General features: G+C 34.4%; 1 protein-coding gene across 12 annotated transcripts in view; it reads right to left on the minus strand.

Moving 5' to 3' along the window:
* Positions 1-17,553, minus strand: part of COL28A1 (collagen type XXVIII alpha 1 chain) — a 191,470-nt gene that overhangs the window by 91,741 nt on the left and 82,176 nt on the right. For all 12 annotated transcript variants that reach the window (XM_010345655.3, XM_074379483.1, XM_074379482.1 and 9 more), the window contains 3 exons: positions 17,274-17,342; positions 6,056-6,124; positions 3,561-3,629 (listed from right to left, as the gene is read on the minus strand). In XM_010345655.3, coding sequence (XP_010343957.3) covers positions 3,561-3,629; positions 6,056-6,124; positions 17,274-17,342 — 207 coding nt within the window. The remainder of the gene's footprint in view (positions 1-3,560; positions 3,630-6,055; positions 6,125-17,273; positions 17,343-17,553) is intronic.

The following is a 17,553-nucleotide window of genomic DNA, read 5'->3' on the forward strand; positions in this document are numbered from 1 at the left end:
TACAAACAGACAATCTAAAGTCACACCTCAAGGAAATAAGAGAAGTAAGAACAAACCAAACCAAAACTCAGCAGAAAGAAAATAACCAAGATCAGAACAGAACTGATTGAAATTGAAACAAAAAAAAATGCAAAAGATAAATGAAACAAAAACTGGTTCTTTGCAAAGATAAATAAAATTGATAGACCATTAGCAAGATTAACCAAGAAAAGAAGAGAGAAAATCCAAATAAGCTCAATTAGAAACGAATTGGGAGACATTACAACTGGCACCAAAAATCCAAAAGAAATCCAAAAGATCATTCAAGGTTACTATGAACACCTTTATGCACATAAACTAGAAAACCTAGAGGAGATGGATAAATTCCTGAAAAGATACAACCTTCCTAGCTTAAATCAGGAAGAATTAGATACTCTGAACAGACTAATAACAGGCAGTGAGATTGAAATGGTGATTTAAAAATTACCAATAAAAAAATGTCCAGGACCAGATGGATTCACAGCAGAATTCTACCAGACATTCAAAGAATTGGTACCAATCCTATTGACACTATTCCACAAGATAGAGAAAGAGAGCATCTTCTCTGAATCATTCTATGAAACCAGTATCACCCTAATAACAAAACCAAGAAAGAACATAACCAAAAGAGAAAACTACAGACCAATATCTGTAATGAACATAGATGTTAAAATCCTTAACAAAATACTAGCTAACCAAATCCAACAACATATGGAAAAGATAATCCACCGTGATTAAGTGGGTTTCATATGAGGGATGCAAGAATGGGTTTAACATACACAAGTCAATAAATGTGATATACCACATAAACAGAATCAAAAACAGGCCAGGCACGATGGCTCACACCTGTAATCCCAGCACTTTGGGAGGCTGAGGTAGGTGGATCACTTGAGGTCAGAAGTTCAAGACCAGCTCAGCCAACATGGTGAAACCCTGTCTCTAATAAAAATATACAAATTAGCTGGATGTAGTGGTAGGCACCTGCAATCCCAGCTACTCAGGAGGCTGAGACAAGAGAATTGCTTCAACCTGGAAGGTAGAGGTTGCGATGAGCCGAAATGGCACCACTGCACTCCAGCCTGGGCAAAAAGAGTGAGACCCTGCCTCAAAACAAACAAACAAACAAATAAAAATCGCATGATTGTCTTAATAGATATGGAAAATGCATTTGACAAAATCCGGCATTGCTTTATGATTAAAATTCACAGGAAAATTGGCATATAAGGAGCATACCTCAGTGTAATAACAGACATCTATGACAAACCCAGGACTAACATAATACTGAATGGGGAAAAGCTGAATGCATTTTCTCTGAGAACTGGAACAAGACAAGGAGGCCCACTCTCACCACCCCTCTGCAACATAGTACTAGCCAGAGCAATCAGATAAGAGAAAGAAAGAAAGAGCATCCATGTTGGTAAAGAAAAGGTCAAACTGTCTGTTTGCTGATGATACGACTGTTTACCTAGAAAACCCTAAAGACTCCTCCAGAAAGCTCCTAGAACTGATTAAAGAATTCAGCAAAGTTTCCAGATACAAAATTAATGTACACAAATCAGTAGCTCTTCTATATACCAACAGCAAATAAGCTGAGAATCAAATCAAGAACTCAACCTTTTTTAAAACAGCTGCAAAAATAAAAATAAAATACTTAGAAATATACCTAACCAAGGAGGTGAAAGACCTCTACAAAGAAAACTACAAAACACTGCTGAAAAACATCATAGATGACAGGAACAAATGGAAACACATGCCATGCTCATGGATGGGTAGAATCAATATTGTAAAAATGACCATACTGCCAAAAGCAATCTACAAATTCAACTCAATTTCCATCAAAATACCACTATCATTCTTCACAGAATTAAAAAATAATAATAATTCTAAAATGCACATGGAACCAAAAAAGACCCCACATAGCCAAAGCAAGACGAAGATAAAAGAACAAATCTGGAGGCATCAAGTACCTGATTTCTAACTATACTATAAGGCCATAGTTACAAAAACAGCATGGTACTGGTATAAAAACAGGCACATAGACCAATGGAACAGAATAGAGAACCCAGAAATAAACCATCATACTTAAAACCAACTAATCTCCAACAAAGCAAACAAAAACATAAAGTGGGGAAAGGATACCCTATTCAACAAATGGTGCTAGAACAATTGGTAAGACCATGTAGGAGAATAAAACTGGATCCTCATCTCTCACCTTACACAAAAATCAACTCAAGATGGATCAAGGACTTAAATCTAAAACCTGAAACTATAGAAATTCTAGACGATAACATTGGAAAACCCCTTCTAGACACTGGCAGAGGCAAGGATTTCATGATGAAGAACCCGAAATCAAATACAATAAAAACAAAGATAAATAGCTGGGACTTAATTAAACTAAAAAGCTTTTGCATGACAAAAGGAACAGTTAGCAGAGTAAACAGACAACCCACAGAGTGGGAGAAAATCTTCACAATCTGTACATCTGACAAAGGAGTAATATCCAGAATCTACACTGAACTCAAACAAATTATCAAGGAAAAAAAAAATCCCATCAAAAGTAGGCTAAGGACATGAACAGGCAATTCCAAAAGAAGATATATAAATGGCCAAAAAACATATGAAAAAACGCTCAACATCGCTAATGATCAGGGAAATGCAAATCAAAACCACAATGTGATACCACCCTACTCCTGCAAGAATGGCCATAATCAAAAAATCAAAAAACAATAGATATTGGCATGGATGCAGTGAACAGGGAACACTTCTACACTGCTGGTGGGAATGTAAATTAACACAACCAGTATGGAAAACAGTGTGGAGATTCCTTAAAGAACTAAAAGTAGAACTACCATTTGATCCAGCAATCCCACTGCTAGGATCTACCCAGAGGAAAAGGTCATCATACAAAAAAGATACTTGCACACACATGTTTATAGCAGCACAATTTGCAATTGCAAAATCATGGAACCAACCTAAATGCCCATCAGTTAATGAGTAGATAAGAAACTATTTTATATATACACACACACACACACACAATGGAATACTATTCAGACATAAAAAATAATGAATTAATGGCATTTGCAGCAACCTGAATGAGACTGGAGACTACTATTCTAAGTAAAGTAACTCAGAAATAGAAAAACAAACATCAAATGTTTTCATTTATATGTGAGAGCTAAACTATGAGGATGCAAAGACATAAAAAAGACACAATGAACTTTGGGGTCTCAAGGCAAAAGGGTGGGAAGAGGGTGAATGATAAAAGACCACAAATTGGGTTCAGTGTATACTGCTCAGGTGATGGGTGCACCAAAATCTCACAAATCACCGCAAAACATGAACTTACTCATGTAACCTAACACCACCTGTTCCCCAAACAATTAAAATAATTAATTTTAAAAAAGAATATACTAGATTTATAATTAACCAGATACTTGTGTGGCATAGTTGTCATGTACACAGTTCAGAAATGTACATACATAAAGAACAATGATAATCTTATTGGCATTGTTTTTAGTGTACACTCTATTATACAGTACCTTGTCCCCTTTGATGGACAGGCCTTGTAGTCCCTGTGGGCCAGTTGGTCCTTCAGAACCTTTTTCGCCCTGAAAGTACAAGGGAGGTATATCAGTGCACCAACCAAAATCAGGAATTTAAAAGAGTTTACATTACAAACACTATGAATTGTGCTTCAAAATTATTTTTTAAATCAAGCATCCAAAGTCACTGTTTACTACAAATGGGTAATTCTAATTGACTCTGAGATTTACAACTTGAAAAGATACATTAGTCATAACACTTAAACAAGAAGGACTCTATCCAAGCAAAGCACATATGTAGCATCCCTGAAGTCAGAAAAGAGCTCAGTTCTCAATTTAAATAAAAATATTCTGGAAATGGAGCACCTAATCAATTACATAGTATAACTAGCTGGAGCAAGCCTCCTTTTCCTTAATATTGCTGAAACTGGGTCCATCACATAAGGAAAATTTATTTATCATACTAATATGCAAACTAATACTTGCTAGAATTAAACTTTTTGTCTGTGTTTATAAACATTCCTTGAAATTTTATGTTTAAAAGGATTCATGGAAAATCTTCTTGGATATATGCTTATATAGTTACATGGCCTAACTGAATAGCTCTGCCCTTAATATAATGAATATGAAGTCAAAAACTTTCATGTGCTTTTATGTAAAATAAACCATATAATCAATCAGAAGTAGCATTCATTTAATAAATTTATTAGAACCAAGAATGAAGTCAAAGAACATTTTACAAATTAGACCCAAATAGCACATACAGAGAACACCCATTGGTCTGAGTGGTTGAGGAATGAAATATTCTGACTAATGGGTTCTTCTGATTATCTCCACAAAGTATAACTGTATACATTTGACCATAAAACAGCACAGAACATGATGTGTTCTTTCTTTGATGAGTTAGAGGTCAATCCCCATAGGCTATAATATACAAGAGTATCAATTTATCATATTTTATATAATATAAAAGTATGTTTGAACCTGTCACTAGGACATATCCTGAAATATTATTTTTAATGTTTCATATATTCACTTCTCATTTATTTCTTTCTCTTTAAAAAAACACAGATTTTAAAGAGAAATAATTCTATTTGAATTTTTCAGATTATTTGAGCTACACATAAATAGAAATAGAAATTTACTAAGTGCCAAAAAAATTTCAAGACATTGTGTATTATAAAACTTTCTGTGATATCATGCCAAGTTGCTGACCTGTCTTCTGATAGTGATACTCTGATTAGTCAATGGTGTTACTAATAACCCTTTATCAAATATATTTCCATTATCACGACAAATTAAAATGTGTTCGTTAAAAAGGGTCTCTTTTAAAATTTAACCCAGCAGTCACTCACAATTAAGGATGAATTATTTGTTTTTATGTAACTGTTTTCCCTCTAGTTAAGATTTAGTCTTCTCATAGGTAATTGAATATTGATCATGGTGGAAGAAGCTGAGAATGAAATGCACTTTTAGAGGATGAGACCATACTGAGAAGGTCAGATCTTAGTAATTTGATGGAATGACTGATGTGGAGGTTCTCAGACACTTAGAAAGCAGCATATATTTCTCTGGGCAGCACGTGTGTATATGTATGTGTGTGTTGGGGAAAGGCTTTGGAAATAAAGGAAGAAGGACTCCAAATGTATCTTTACATACTCTGAAATGTTGTTGATGCTGCTCGAAGTATTCTGGAAAACGTTTTAACATAGTTTTCAGCAAATGTGCCAAAGATTATAGATAAACTGCTCATATCAGGGGACAGCAAACTACAGCCTATAAGCCAGATTCAGCCCACTGCCTGTTTTTGTTTTCATAAATACAGTTTTATTGGAACAGCCACATTCATTCATTTATACATTGTTTATGGCTGCTTTCAAGCTACAACAGCAGAGTTAAGTAGATACAGCAGACACCATATGACTCACAAAGCCTAAAATATTTGCTATCTGCCCCTTTACAGAAAAAGTTTGCCAACCCTTGATACAGAACAACTTGAGCTCCAAGAATTATATATGGGAAATGATAGGAAATTCTCGATTGCTAGGTAAAAAAAGGTCTTTCATAACATTTTGTTCCTGTGGTAAAATTTTCTTTCTTATCATATTGAGGACAGTACAATTACAGATTTGCTTCTTATCTGTGTTTTACAAACAAAGCTGTGAGCAAAGCATTGCCATAGCTACACTCAGTGATTTAACTTCTGGGCATAAGAATGCTACTTATCACTGTGGCTTTAATGACTACAAACTACTTTAAGAGACTTTTCTAATTTCATATGTAGTAATCACATGAAGTAGAAGTCTGCCAATTACTTATTCGTAGTTGAAAATTTTACTGTACTTTCTTTACATATTCCTTCATTTAATAGGATGAAGATGAAGATGAAAAATACTTAAGTTCTAAAAATTAGCTAGGATACATTTTTAAAATTTGTAATTAATGAGCATGCAAGACAAAGCACCTTTTCCTGGTACAGAAGGTATTGTTACCTTTGGTCCTGGAAATCCTTCTCCGGGTAAGCCCCTCTCTCCTGGTACTCCCTCAGGACCACGGGGACCCTGGTTAGGATAGGAGAAAATTAGGAGCAGGAGGAGAGAGAAAATGGAAAGAGGAGTGATGAAAGGAAGGAAACGGAAGAGAGAGAATGGTTATATTTCAGTTCATATGCCAAAAAAAAAAAAAAAAAGTTGGATCTGTACTAAACATGCACAGATTTCTTTCCTTTATCAGTTTCTAAATACTACAGTATAATAACTATTTACACAGCATTTACATTGTATTAGGTATTATAAATAATCTAGAGATTATTTAAAGTATATCTCAGATGTGCATAGGTTTTATGCAAAAACTAGGCCGTTTTATACAAGGGGCTTGAGTATCTGTAGATTTTTATATCCACAGATGTCCTGAAACAAATCCCCCATGAATACCAAGGAATGATTAATTACTGTAGCTCTATTTAAGTTTTTAGTGAGAATCCTTCTAGTAAATTCCATACTGCTCAGTAGAATTGTAGGGCTATGAAGAATAATATTCCCATTGTATTAAATACTGGTTCTATTTGATTGGCATAAAATGTTCTATTCCAGTGTTCTCAAAGTAGAAGAAAATGGAAATTTAATGGTGCTTTGAAATGAGAATTAAGAAATAAATTATCTGAGGAAAGGCTAAAAATCTAGAATTATCTGTGGCCCAGAGAAAGCTGCAGAGTGATTTGATAATTTAATTATCAGGGGAGCGCTGTGAAGAAATCATCACACAGCTGTTTTAAAGCATTGAGTACTGTTTACATGTGTTTTAATTTCACTAATAAATTTGGATTAAAACTTGAATTATTTCAGGAACTGGTTGAACCCACAGGCAGTTTTATGTGCAAATTGAAATCTTAATAGGATCATTAAGGGGGAAACATGATTTTCAATTGCAATAGTTCAAATTAAGAAGTTCATGTAACTATTGCTCAGAAAGCCACCAGGAAAGATAACTTCTCACATGAGTTAAGAAAAACACAGCCTCAGTTGAAATGGACTTGCAGAAAATGTACTAATTAAAAAAAAAGAGTAATAGTGAGATTTTCATTTATATTAGGAATTTTTAAAGGTGGTAATTTTTCTCTCCTTTTCTTCCTGGCCAGAAGGCAAAAAAAAAAAAAAAAAAAAAAAAAAAAAAATAGTAAAGGAACTTAAAACAAGAATCTTAGAAGAAAAAACTGAAAACTTTTCTCTGATGAATCTAAACAGATAATTAGGCTTCACTTGTCAGATAAACTATGAAGAAACAAAGTCTGCCAAGTTTTCCACAAGTTCCTAAACGAGCACACTACAGAAACTGAATGATCTTTGAGCTTGAGATACAGCAATACAGGGTGATTTAAGGCATGCTTTCTGCTCAAGCTGGGTAGCAGATCAAGAATGTAGCATTACACTCATCAGTAACTGATCATAGTTATCAATTCATAAGAAAAATATCTTTTTTTCAGTGTTTTTATCTTTCCCTAATGTTTTATATTTTACAAGACAATCTTCTTTAGCAAAAATACTTATTTAGCAAAGACTTCAATTAAAAGAAAAAGCTAACATCAAATTCAATTTAAATTGCAACAGTTATCAGAAACCTAGCTTTTAACACTTCCAAGATCTTAATGAAAGCACTAATATCCATGATAGTTCACTGGCTGAGCAATGAGCTAAGAGAAAAATAAATAGGAGCATGAAAATTATTAATAGATTGCAAACTAAACCAAAAGTGCCAAGCCAACATCACATACTTCAACAAAGAAAACACATACTTTAACAAAGAAAACACTGACAAATTATTCTTTTTCCCTAATAATATGGCAAATTGAAAAAAAGCAGACACAATTTATATTAAATGTAAGGGAGTATTTTTCCAGTTCACTCAACGTTTTTCATTCATCCAGCAAAGATATACCAAACTCCTATTAGGAGAAAGGCTCTGTGCTATGTTCTAGGGACAGCAGACAAAACTGCTCCTTGTCTTGTGGAGCTGACAGAATTGCATGATAGTTAAAACCAGATTTTGGTGTCATTTGGACTGAGGTTCAGTCCCAGCTCTGCTACATATTAGCAGTTTCACCTTAAACAAGTAATTCAATCTCTGTAGAGTGCAGCATCCTCCTCAAAATGGTCATAATAATAGTATCTACCTCAACCACAAGTGTTCATGTAAGGATTAAGCCACAGAGATTTAAAGCTTTGATTAAGTACTCGATAAATATCTGCTATTATTATCCAAATTATTTTACTTGAGTTCTGTAATTGCTAAGAGTGTCCTTTCATGGAAGTTTGTACAAATGAAGGCAGTCTCAGCATGAATGATTTAAATTAAACAATGTGTAAAAAGCATGCTGCACAGAATTAACACTGAATCTTCCCTCATTCTCTGCATTTCTAAAGTACATTAGCTGAGGTGGAAGTGAAAATATTGAAAGCTTTAAGAAGCCAGGTATTCAAAGCTTCTAAGAACAGAGAGTTAACGCTCATGAACAATCATTTAGGGGAATTTAAAAAACAGTGATCCAAAGTAATTACTATAAACCCTCAGAGTAATATTCCATACCATCAGTATATTCTCAAGTCTTCCAGTTAAACACTCAGAATGGAAAATGATCATTAACCAGAGAAGAGAAATAGAAGGTACTTGGGTTAAATGAGGATACTTTAATTTATTAAGATAGTACCAAAGGATTATTCTTAAAAGACAGAAATCCTTCTATTAAAAACAAACAAACAAACAAACCAAACTCAGTGTCCTTTCTAAGTCCATGATAACCAATTACAACTACGACATACTTACTTGGCTTCTAATGGACACCTCTAATAAAAAATAAATAATGAAGGCATCTAATTATTAGTTAACACAGCCTGAGGAGTGAAATGCTTTATCTGAGACATTAACGAAGAGATAAAACATGATTATCCATTATGCTCATCTTATTACTTTCAATAATAATCTCAATAGTGTTAATAATCAATAAAAATGCTTTCAATATACACTGTAAGCATTAGAGATAAATATGCTAATAATAATAGTAACAGTCCATTATCTTCAAACAGTGCCATATACTTTATTTTTTTAACCTCCAAGTAATTATAGTTCTCTTCCAGTGTTTGTTATTTTACAGTGCTCTGAATAACCTTGCATTAAAAAAAAAAAGATTGCCCTGACAGTCTTAACCAATTTAATTTTTATGAATCAGTTACATCTACCAAACCAGCACAAAACTAGTGATAATTACATAAAGATGACAGATGACAGTTCAAAAGTAGGTCTTGGAACTAGAATATTAATTCAATCTATCAGCAGATTTATATTAGTGTGGTAGTGAAAAGAGAGTAGTACTAAATATGAAACACTTGAAATAATTCAGACAAAGAAACAAAAGTAAAGGATTTTCAGTAGAACTTTTGTCATTCCTAAGGTAAGTATTTATGTTACTTATAAATAATTCAAAAATTCACATTGTTGATTTTTTTATAATGACATTTTGGTGCAGTTTTGATACATTATTTAGAATCTTTCCCACCTTTGTTATGATTTTAGTTTCCAATTAAATGTAACTCTGTGTAATTGTGGCTTGGAAAGCAAGCAAGCATTTCATGTTCTGGCAATATTGTTAAAAACACTCAACTACAAACAGTTAGACAGGTAATATAAATTTTCCTTTAAAATGAATTTTAAAGGCATGGAAGAGTCCAAAGAAGATAAGAGAAATTACAGGCTTCAAAATGAGAGTCAAAACTCAAAAGCTCAAGCACATAAGGTAAGCATTGTAGGTAAGCATCTAAGCTGGTGCTACAACTGTTTTGAATAGAAAAAGGTGTTTGTGTGGTGGGAAGAAGACTATGAAATTTAGAAGGCGGAACAGTAGCAAAGACTGTGGCTCACCCAGTGGAAAATAAACACACAATTATAACTGAAAAATTGAGATTTCCACATACTTATAGAGATGGTCCCCAACTTAAGATGAGATGGGGCCAGGTGTGGTGGCTCATGCCTGTAATCCCAGCACTTTGGGAGGCCAGGGCAGGAGGATCACAAGGTCAGGAGATCAAGACCATCCTGGCTAACATGGTGAAACTCCATCTCTACTAGAAATACAAAAAATTAGCCAGGTGTGGTGGCATGCGCCTGTAGTCCCAGCTACTCAGGAGGCTGAGGCAGGAGAACTGCTTGAACCCGGGAGGCAGAGGTTGCAATGAGCCAAGATTATGCCACTGTACTCCAGACTGGGCAACAGAGCAAGACTCCATCTCAAAAAAACAAAAAAAACGAGAAAGAGAAATGGGATGGTTTGACTTACGATTTTTTGACTTTACAATGGATTTGTCAGCATGTAACCTCCATGGTAAGTAGTCAAGGAGCTCCTTATGATTTATAATGGGCTTATGGTTTCTACTGAATGCATTGTGTTTGCATCCTCATAAAGTAAAAAATATGTATAAATCAAACCATTGTAAGTTGGGGGCCATCTTCTGTGTTATTAACACTAAATCCATTTTCAACTTACAATATTATTTATTTATGATAGATATAGTAGGATGCAACCCCATTGTAAGTCAGGCAGCATCTGTATATATTCAATGAAAGGACAAAGTAGAAAAAAGCCATCTCATTGACACAATGATAGGAATGACAAGAATTTTGTCTGCTTGGCTTGGGCTTGTAATGACTAAAAATTTCTAGCCCTGCCTATGCTATGTATGAGTTTATGATTTCAACTGACATCATCTAAGTAATTCATGAACACCTTAATCAAGACATTAGCATCAAGGAAACCCCTGGAGTACATAAGAAATACAAACACAAACTCCTCTCAAACACCTTCCATGTAGAACACTTAGGATTCACAATTAAAGCCCAGCTGAAAATAATTCAGATGTCAAAGTACAAAACATAAAAAAAAAGTTCACAATGAATAAAAGTGAGCTAACACAATGTAAACTTCCTCAAGAATGTCAAACAATAGAATAAAAGTATGGAGAGAAAAAAGAAGTACTTTAAATGCTTAATGGTCTTAAGGAAATAATGAAAAATACAAGAAAAGTATAGTAAAAAGATAATAAATATAGTTTTTAAAAAATGGCAGATTTAAAAAAATAACTTCAAGAATTTTAAAAATACTTATTAACTTAAAAATACAATGAATGAGTTAAAAACATTTTATAATCTGATGAAGATAAATTTGTGACTTATAAGTTAGATTTGAGAAAATTGTCCAAATTGCAACCAAATGACTAGTAGGATTTCTTGATAAATAGAACAGGGAAAGAAAATATTTGAAGAAATAATAGCTAATAACTTTTTTAGAGTCCTCAGATTCATGAAACAGTAAATCTGAAGAAATGTAAGTGAAAAATATATTCACACTTTCGCAAAAGCAGCCTAAGGCAAAAAATGAATTACTACAAGAAATTATAAACAGACAGAATACATGGCAACCAGAAACCATGATTGTCAGCAGACAATGGAGCTGGTGTACGCAATCCAGAGTACACCAGCTAAACTATTCTTACAAAGCAAACCAAATAATGGTGCTTCAACCAAAGGCCAAAAGAGTTTAGTGCGAACATATTTTTACTGAAAACATCTTCTAAAAGAAGTACTTCTTGAAAAAATAAAGAAATCAGTCAAGAAAAAAAGAGAAATTTAGGAATCTATGTCAAGCTAAGAAATGAGTAAATATAAACAAATGAGTAAATATAAACAAATGGGTAAAACTAAACAAATACTAAGAAAAGTACAAAAGTAATATTAAACAATTTTGGTAGGATGAAAATAAGGTAGAACTAAGTCAACAGAGAATAATATTCTAAAGGCAAAAGAAATGATTGAAGTAAAAGCCTTCTATGGTCAGTATAATTTTCAGGAGTGGATGGCAATACTGATGACATTTCAAACTTGTTAGTTAAGAAAACATGTTAGGAATTAACCTAAATGCCCATCAACAGTAGACTGAATAAAGAAAATATGGTACATATACACCATGAAATATTACACAGCCATAAGAAAGAATGAGATCATGTCCTTTGTAGCAACATGGATGGAGCTGGAAGCCATTATCCTTGGCAAACTAATGCAGGAATAGAAAACCAAATACTGCATGTTCTCACCTGTAAGTGGGAACTAAATACTGAGAACACAAGGACACAAAGAAGGGAATAACAGACACTAGGGCCCTACTTGAGGTGGAGGGTGAGAAAAGGGTGAGGATGGATAAATTGCCTGTCAGGTATTATGCTTATTATTTGGATGATAAAATAATCTCTACATGAAACCCCTGTGACATGCAATTTACTCATATAACAAACCTGCACAAGTACCCCTGAACCTAAAATAAAAGTTAATAAAAAGAACACATATTAAAGGTTTAAAAAAATTAAATATGCAAAAAATACAAGTATATGTACACATATATATGTACTAAGTTGTATATACATGTGTATATATGCTGAGATATACATATGTATTTGACATTTTGCCCAATTTCTAATTAGATTTTTGATTTATTATTGAGTTTTTAGAGTTTTTTAAAAATGTGTTTCCAGCCGGGCGCGGTGGCTCAAGCCTGTAATCCCAGCACTTTGGGAGGCCGAGGCGGGTGGATCACAAGGTCGAGAGATCGAGACCATCCTGGTCAACATGGGGAAATCCCGTCTCTACTGAAAATACAAAAAACTAGCTGGGCGTGGTGGCGCGTGCCTGTAATCCCAGCTACTTAGGAGGCTGAGGCAGGAGAATTGCCTGAGCCCAGGAGGTGGAGGTTGCAGTGAGCCGAGATCGCGCCATTGCACTCCAGCCTGGGTAACAAGAGCAAAACTCCGTCTCAAAAAAAAAATGTGTTTCCAATACAAATCCTTTGTAAATATGTAGTTTGTGAATATTTTCTCCCAATCAGCAGCTTGTCTCTTTAGAACCTTAACAGAGTCTTTCACAGAGCAAACATCTACCACTTTCATTAAGTCCAATTAATTAATTTTTAGGGGGAATCATGTTTTTGATGACATGTCTAAGAAATCTTCATCATGTCCATGATTCCAAAGATTTTCTCATATGTTTTATTCTAAAAGTTTTATAGTTTTTACATTTTATATTTAAATCTATGATCCATTTTGGGTTACTTTTTGCATAAGGTGCAAGACTTAAATTGAGGTTCATTTTTTGTGTTTGCACAGATCGTGCTAGCACTATTCGTTGAAAAGACTGTGTTTCCTCTATTGGATTGTTTTTGCAATATTTTGACTACACTTGTATAGGTCTGTATCTGGGGTCTCTATTCTGTTTCACTGATCATATTTCTATAATCTGCCAATATCACACAGTCATTATTACTGTAACTATATAATAAATCTTAAGACCAGTTAAGTTAGTATAATTTCTCCAAGTTTATTCTTTTTCAAGTTTTTTTAAAGCTATTCCAGCTCCTTGCCTTTCCATATTAATTTTAAAATAGCCCTGTCCATGTCTAAACAAAATCTTGCTAAGATATTAAAAATATTTGTGCTAAACTTTTATATCAACTTGGGAAGAATTTACATCTTTATGATGTTGAATCTTCTAATCTATAAACATGTCCCTAAATTTATTAAGTATTTGATTTCTTTCATCAATGTTTTATAGTTTTACAGAAGTCCTATACATGTCTTATTAGATTTCTACCCAAATATTTTAACAATTAAAAATGGTATTATTGTGCTTTTTAGTTTCTATGTGTTCATTACTAGTTCACAAAAATTAAATTGATTCTGTATGTTGATATTGTATCCTGTGACTTTGCTGAACTCACTTGTTAATTCTAGGAGGTTTTCTTGCAGATTTATTGGAATTTTCTATGGAAGCCATCATATCATCTGCAAATAAGGATAGTTTTATTTATTGTTTTTATACCAATGCCTCATATTTCTTTTTCTTGTCATATTGTGCTGGCTAGAACATCCAATACTATGTTGAATAAGACTGGTGACAGCAGACGTTTTTGTCTTGTTCCTGATCTTAGAGGGATGTATTCACTCTTTCACTATTACACATAATGTTAGCTCTAGATTTTTCACAGAAATTAAGGAAGTTCTTCCTCTACTTCTAGTTTTCTGAGAGTTTTCCCCAGAGATTTATCAGGGTTTATTAGGGTTTTGAGTTTTGTCTAATGCTTTTCTCTTTTTTTTTGAGATGGAGTTTCACTCTTGTTACCCAGGCTGAAGTGCAATGGCGCGATCTCAGCTCACCGCAACTTCTGCCTCCCGGGTTCAGGCAATTCTCCTGCCTCAGCCTCCTGAGTAGCTGGGATTACAGGCATGCGCCACCATGCCCAGCTAATTTTTTGTATTTTTAGTAGAGACGGGGTTTCACCATGTTGACCAGGATGGTCTTGATCTCTTGACCTCGTGATCCACCCGCCTTGGCCTCCCAAAGTGCTGAGATTACAGGCTTGAGCCACCGCGCCCGGCCTTCTCTGTCTTTTGATGTGATCATGTGACCTTTCTTCTTTAGCCTGTTAATATGGTGTATTCCATTGATTAACGTTCAATTATTAAGCCAGGCTTGCATCCATAGGATAAACCCCACTTGGTCATGCTGTACAATTCTTTCTACATATTGCTGAATTCTATTAGCTACTATTTTGTTAAAAATTTTTATGTTGATATTCATAAGGGATATTGGCCTGTAGCATTCTTCTTATGTACATTTAGTATTTTGTTCTGGTTTCAGGGAAAACTGGCCTCATAACATAAGTTGGTAAGTGTTTCTTCCTCTTCTATTTTCTGAAAAAAAATAGGGAGAATTTACTATATCTATAATATTTTATGTTTTTCAAAGAAAATTAAAGTAAGAATAGTAAATGTACTAAGTATAATTGTCTACCTGGTGGAGGTTTACTCAATCATTCTTTATATTTTCCAGTATGCTTAAAATATTTTATTATTTAAAAATAAAAACAACATTTTAAGAACTACAATGAATAAATGAAACTCATTTTTAAGTTTAGTGCTGAGTTTGGAAGGTATAAATAATAGCAAAGCACAAAGTTGTTTGGGCAAAACACTCATCAATCTGTATTTAAATTTTTTTAAATTGTGACTTATTTCTTTGAAATTTTCAGAATTTTTCCAGCTCTGAAAATTATAGACCTATGGAGAACTCAATCTTTTACTTTTATAGAAGTTAAAGTTGGAGACTTTGCTAAATTACATACATCTACAAGTTATTTGATATTCTTCATAAGGGGGTGAAATCTTTTTCTATTCCACTCAAATCTGAGCTGGTCCTATACATATTTTAGATATCACAGAAATGATGCTGTATAATTTCTGAGGCTAAGCCTGACATGATGAGTGGTTTCTGCTTACTCTAACACTCTTGCTTGGTTTCTAGCTGCCATTTGGTAAGGAAGCCCAAGCAACAACCTGTACCTACCCATGCGGAGGAGAACTGAGGTCTCTGGACAACAATCCTAGCTAAGCTCCCAGACAACAACTTGCATAAACTGCCAGCCATGTAGTCCATTTTTAACATTCCAGCTGTTTCAGCACTCCATCTGACTTCAAGTTATATGGAACTCTCACTACAACTCACAAAACCATAAGAAATAACAAATTACTGTTTTTAAGGCACTAGGACTTGAGGCAGTTTGTTAAACAGACACAAAACCAAAATCGAGAACAAAATAAGTTAGTGGTTTACCTTTAATGATACTATCTAGTTAGTGGAAACTGACACTAGATCACTGATCTCTAGATGATTAGTCCAGTGTATTTTTCTTCCATATGATGCTCTCTTTTTTGAATTAGTATATTCAGATATAAGTGGAAAGCCTAAATCTAAACAATATATTGCCATTTCACTCAGAGAGTGCAGTATGGAAGTGCATGTTTCTGTGAATATACAGATGTGAGGAACTATGCAGTGCAAAGACAACTTGAAAGACCAGCTATCCACAATCAGTTGTTTTCATTTGTACCTCAGTGAGTCAGCTACTATTTTTCCCTAAAAGAATGATTACTTGAAAAGTTAACATGCTTCTTATACCAGAAAAACCATATTTTATTCACTTCCTCTCCAAATGTCTTTTAATAGAAATTTTTTTCTTCTCCAACAACAGTAACTTCAAAGCTACATGAGATGTTGTGAATAACACAGATATTACCTGTCTACCATTATCAATCCTAGCTTTAGAACATACTCATTGGTGGGCCAGGTGCAGTGGCTCAAGCCTGTAATCCCAGCACTTTGGGAGGCTGAGGTGGGTGGATCACGAGGTCAAGAGATCGAGACCATCCTGGCCAACATGGTGAAACCCCGTCTCTACTAAAAATACAAAAAATTATCTGGGCATGGTGGTGCGTGCCTGTAATCACAGCTACTCAGGAGGCTGAGGCAGGAGAATTGCCTGAACCCGGGAGGCAGAGATTGCGGTGAGCTGAGATCGCACCATTGCACTTCAGCCTGGGTAACAAGAGCGAAACTCCGTCTCAAAAAAAAAAAAAAAGAACATACTCATTAGTTAGATAATGAGCCAAATCCTTACTCTCAGCGATTTTCTTGTGGTTACAAAGAAATCCATTATAAAGTATAAACATTAGGCTTGAGTCCAGATCTTATTCCTAGAAAATTTTGACACATGAGAACTCTTTTCTTCTTGTTCAAGTTGATTAATCTTGTAAGAGGTTACAGTAAAAGAGAGTTGTTTGTCAACATCATATATATGTTTACACATATACATATATATGTTGTTCTATTTCATGTGTTGTGAAAAACAGCACTTGGATCTGGTCCTCACATATTTATTTTCATTTGTTGCTCATAAAGATACAAGGTGGTTGGAAGGCCGAGGAAGGTGAATCACCTGAAGTCAGGAGTTTGAGACCAGCCTGGCCAACATGGCAAAACCCTGTATCTACTAAAAATACAAAAAAAATTAGTTGTTCCTGGTGATGTGCACCTGTAGTCTCAGCTCCTCGGGAGGCTGAGGCAGGAGAATCACTTGAACTTGAGAGGTGGTGGTTGCAGTGAGCTGAGATCACATCACTACACTCCAGGCTGGGTGACAGAGTGAGACTCCATCTCAAAACAAAACAAAACAAATAAACAAACAAAACAAGGTGGGTTAATTTGACCATTTGTTCTAACCAGAAAGAACAAGTAAAAACTATATTTGTCCTTTAAATTCCATCTAGAATTTTTGCTACTTACTGGCTGTCCAGGCTCACCAATTCCAATGGGTCCTGGAGCTCCTGGTCTTCCTTCTTGGCCTCTTTCTCCCTAAGAGAAATAAATAATAGAATGAAAGCTAGAGATTTTAAATAAAGAATAAACACAGCACAAAATTCTCTGGCGATGTCAACAGGGATAAATAGCAAAATGGACACATTTTTCATATTCATAAAGATAAAAAATTCTAAAGGAAGAGAAATAGCTCAAATTTAAGTGAATTTAGGTGAACAAATTACCCAAAATTGTTCATTATCTCTTC

Source organism: Saimiri boliviensis, chromosome 10 (assembly GCF_048565385.1).
Source record: "Saimiri boliviensis isolate mSaiBol1 chromosome 10, mSaiBol1.pri, whole genome shotgun sequence".
In the NCBI taxonomy this organism is placed as follows: domain Eukaryota; kingdom Metazoa; phylum Chordata; class Mammalia; order Primates; family Cebidae; genus Saimiri; species Saimiri boliviensis.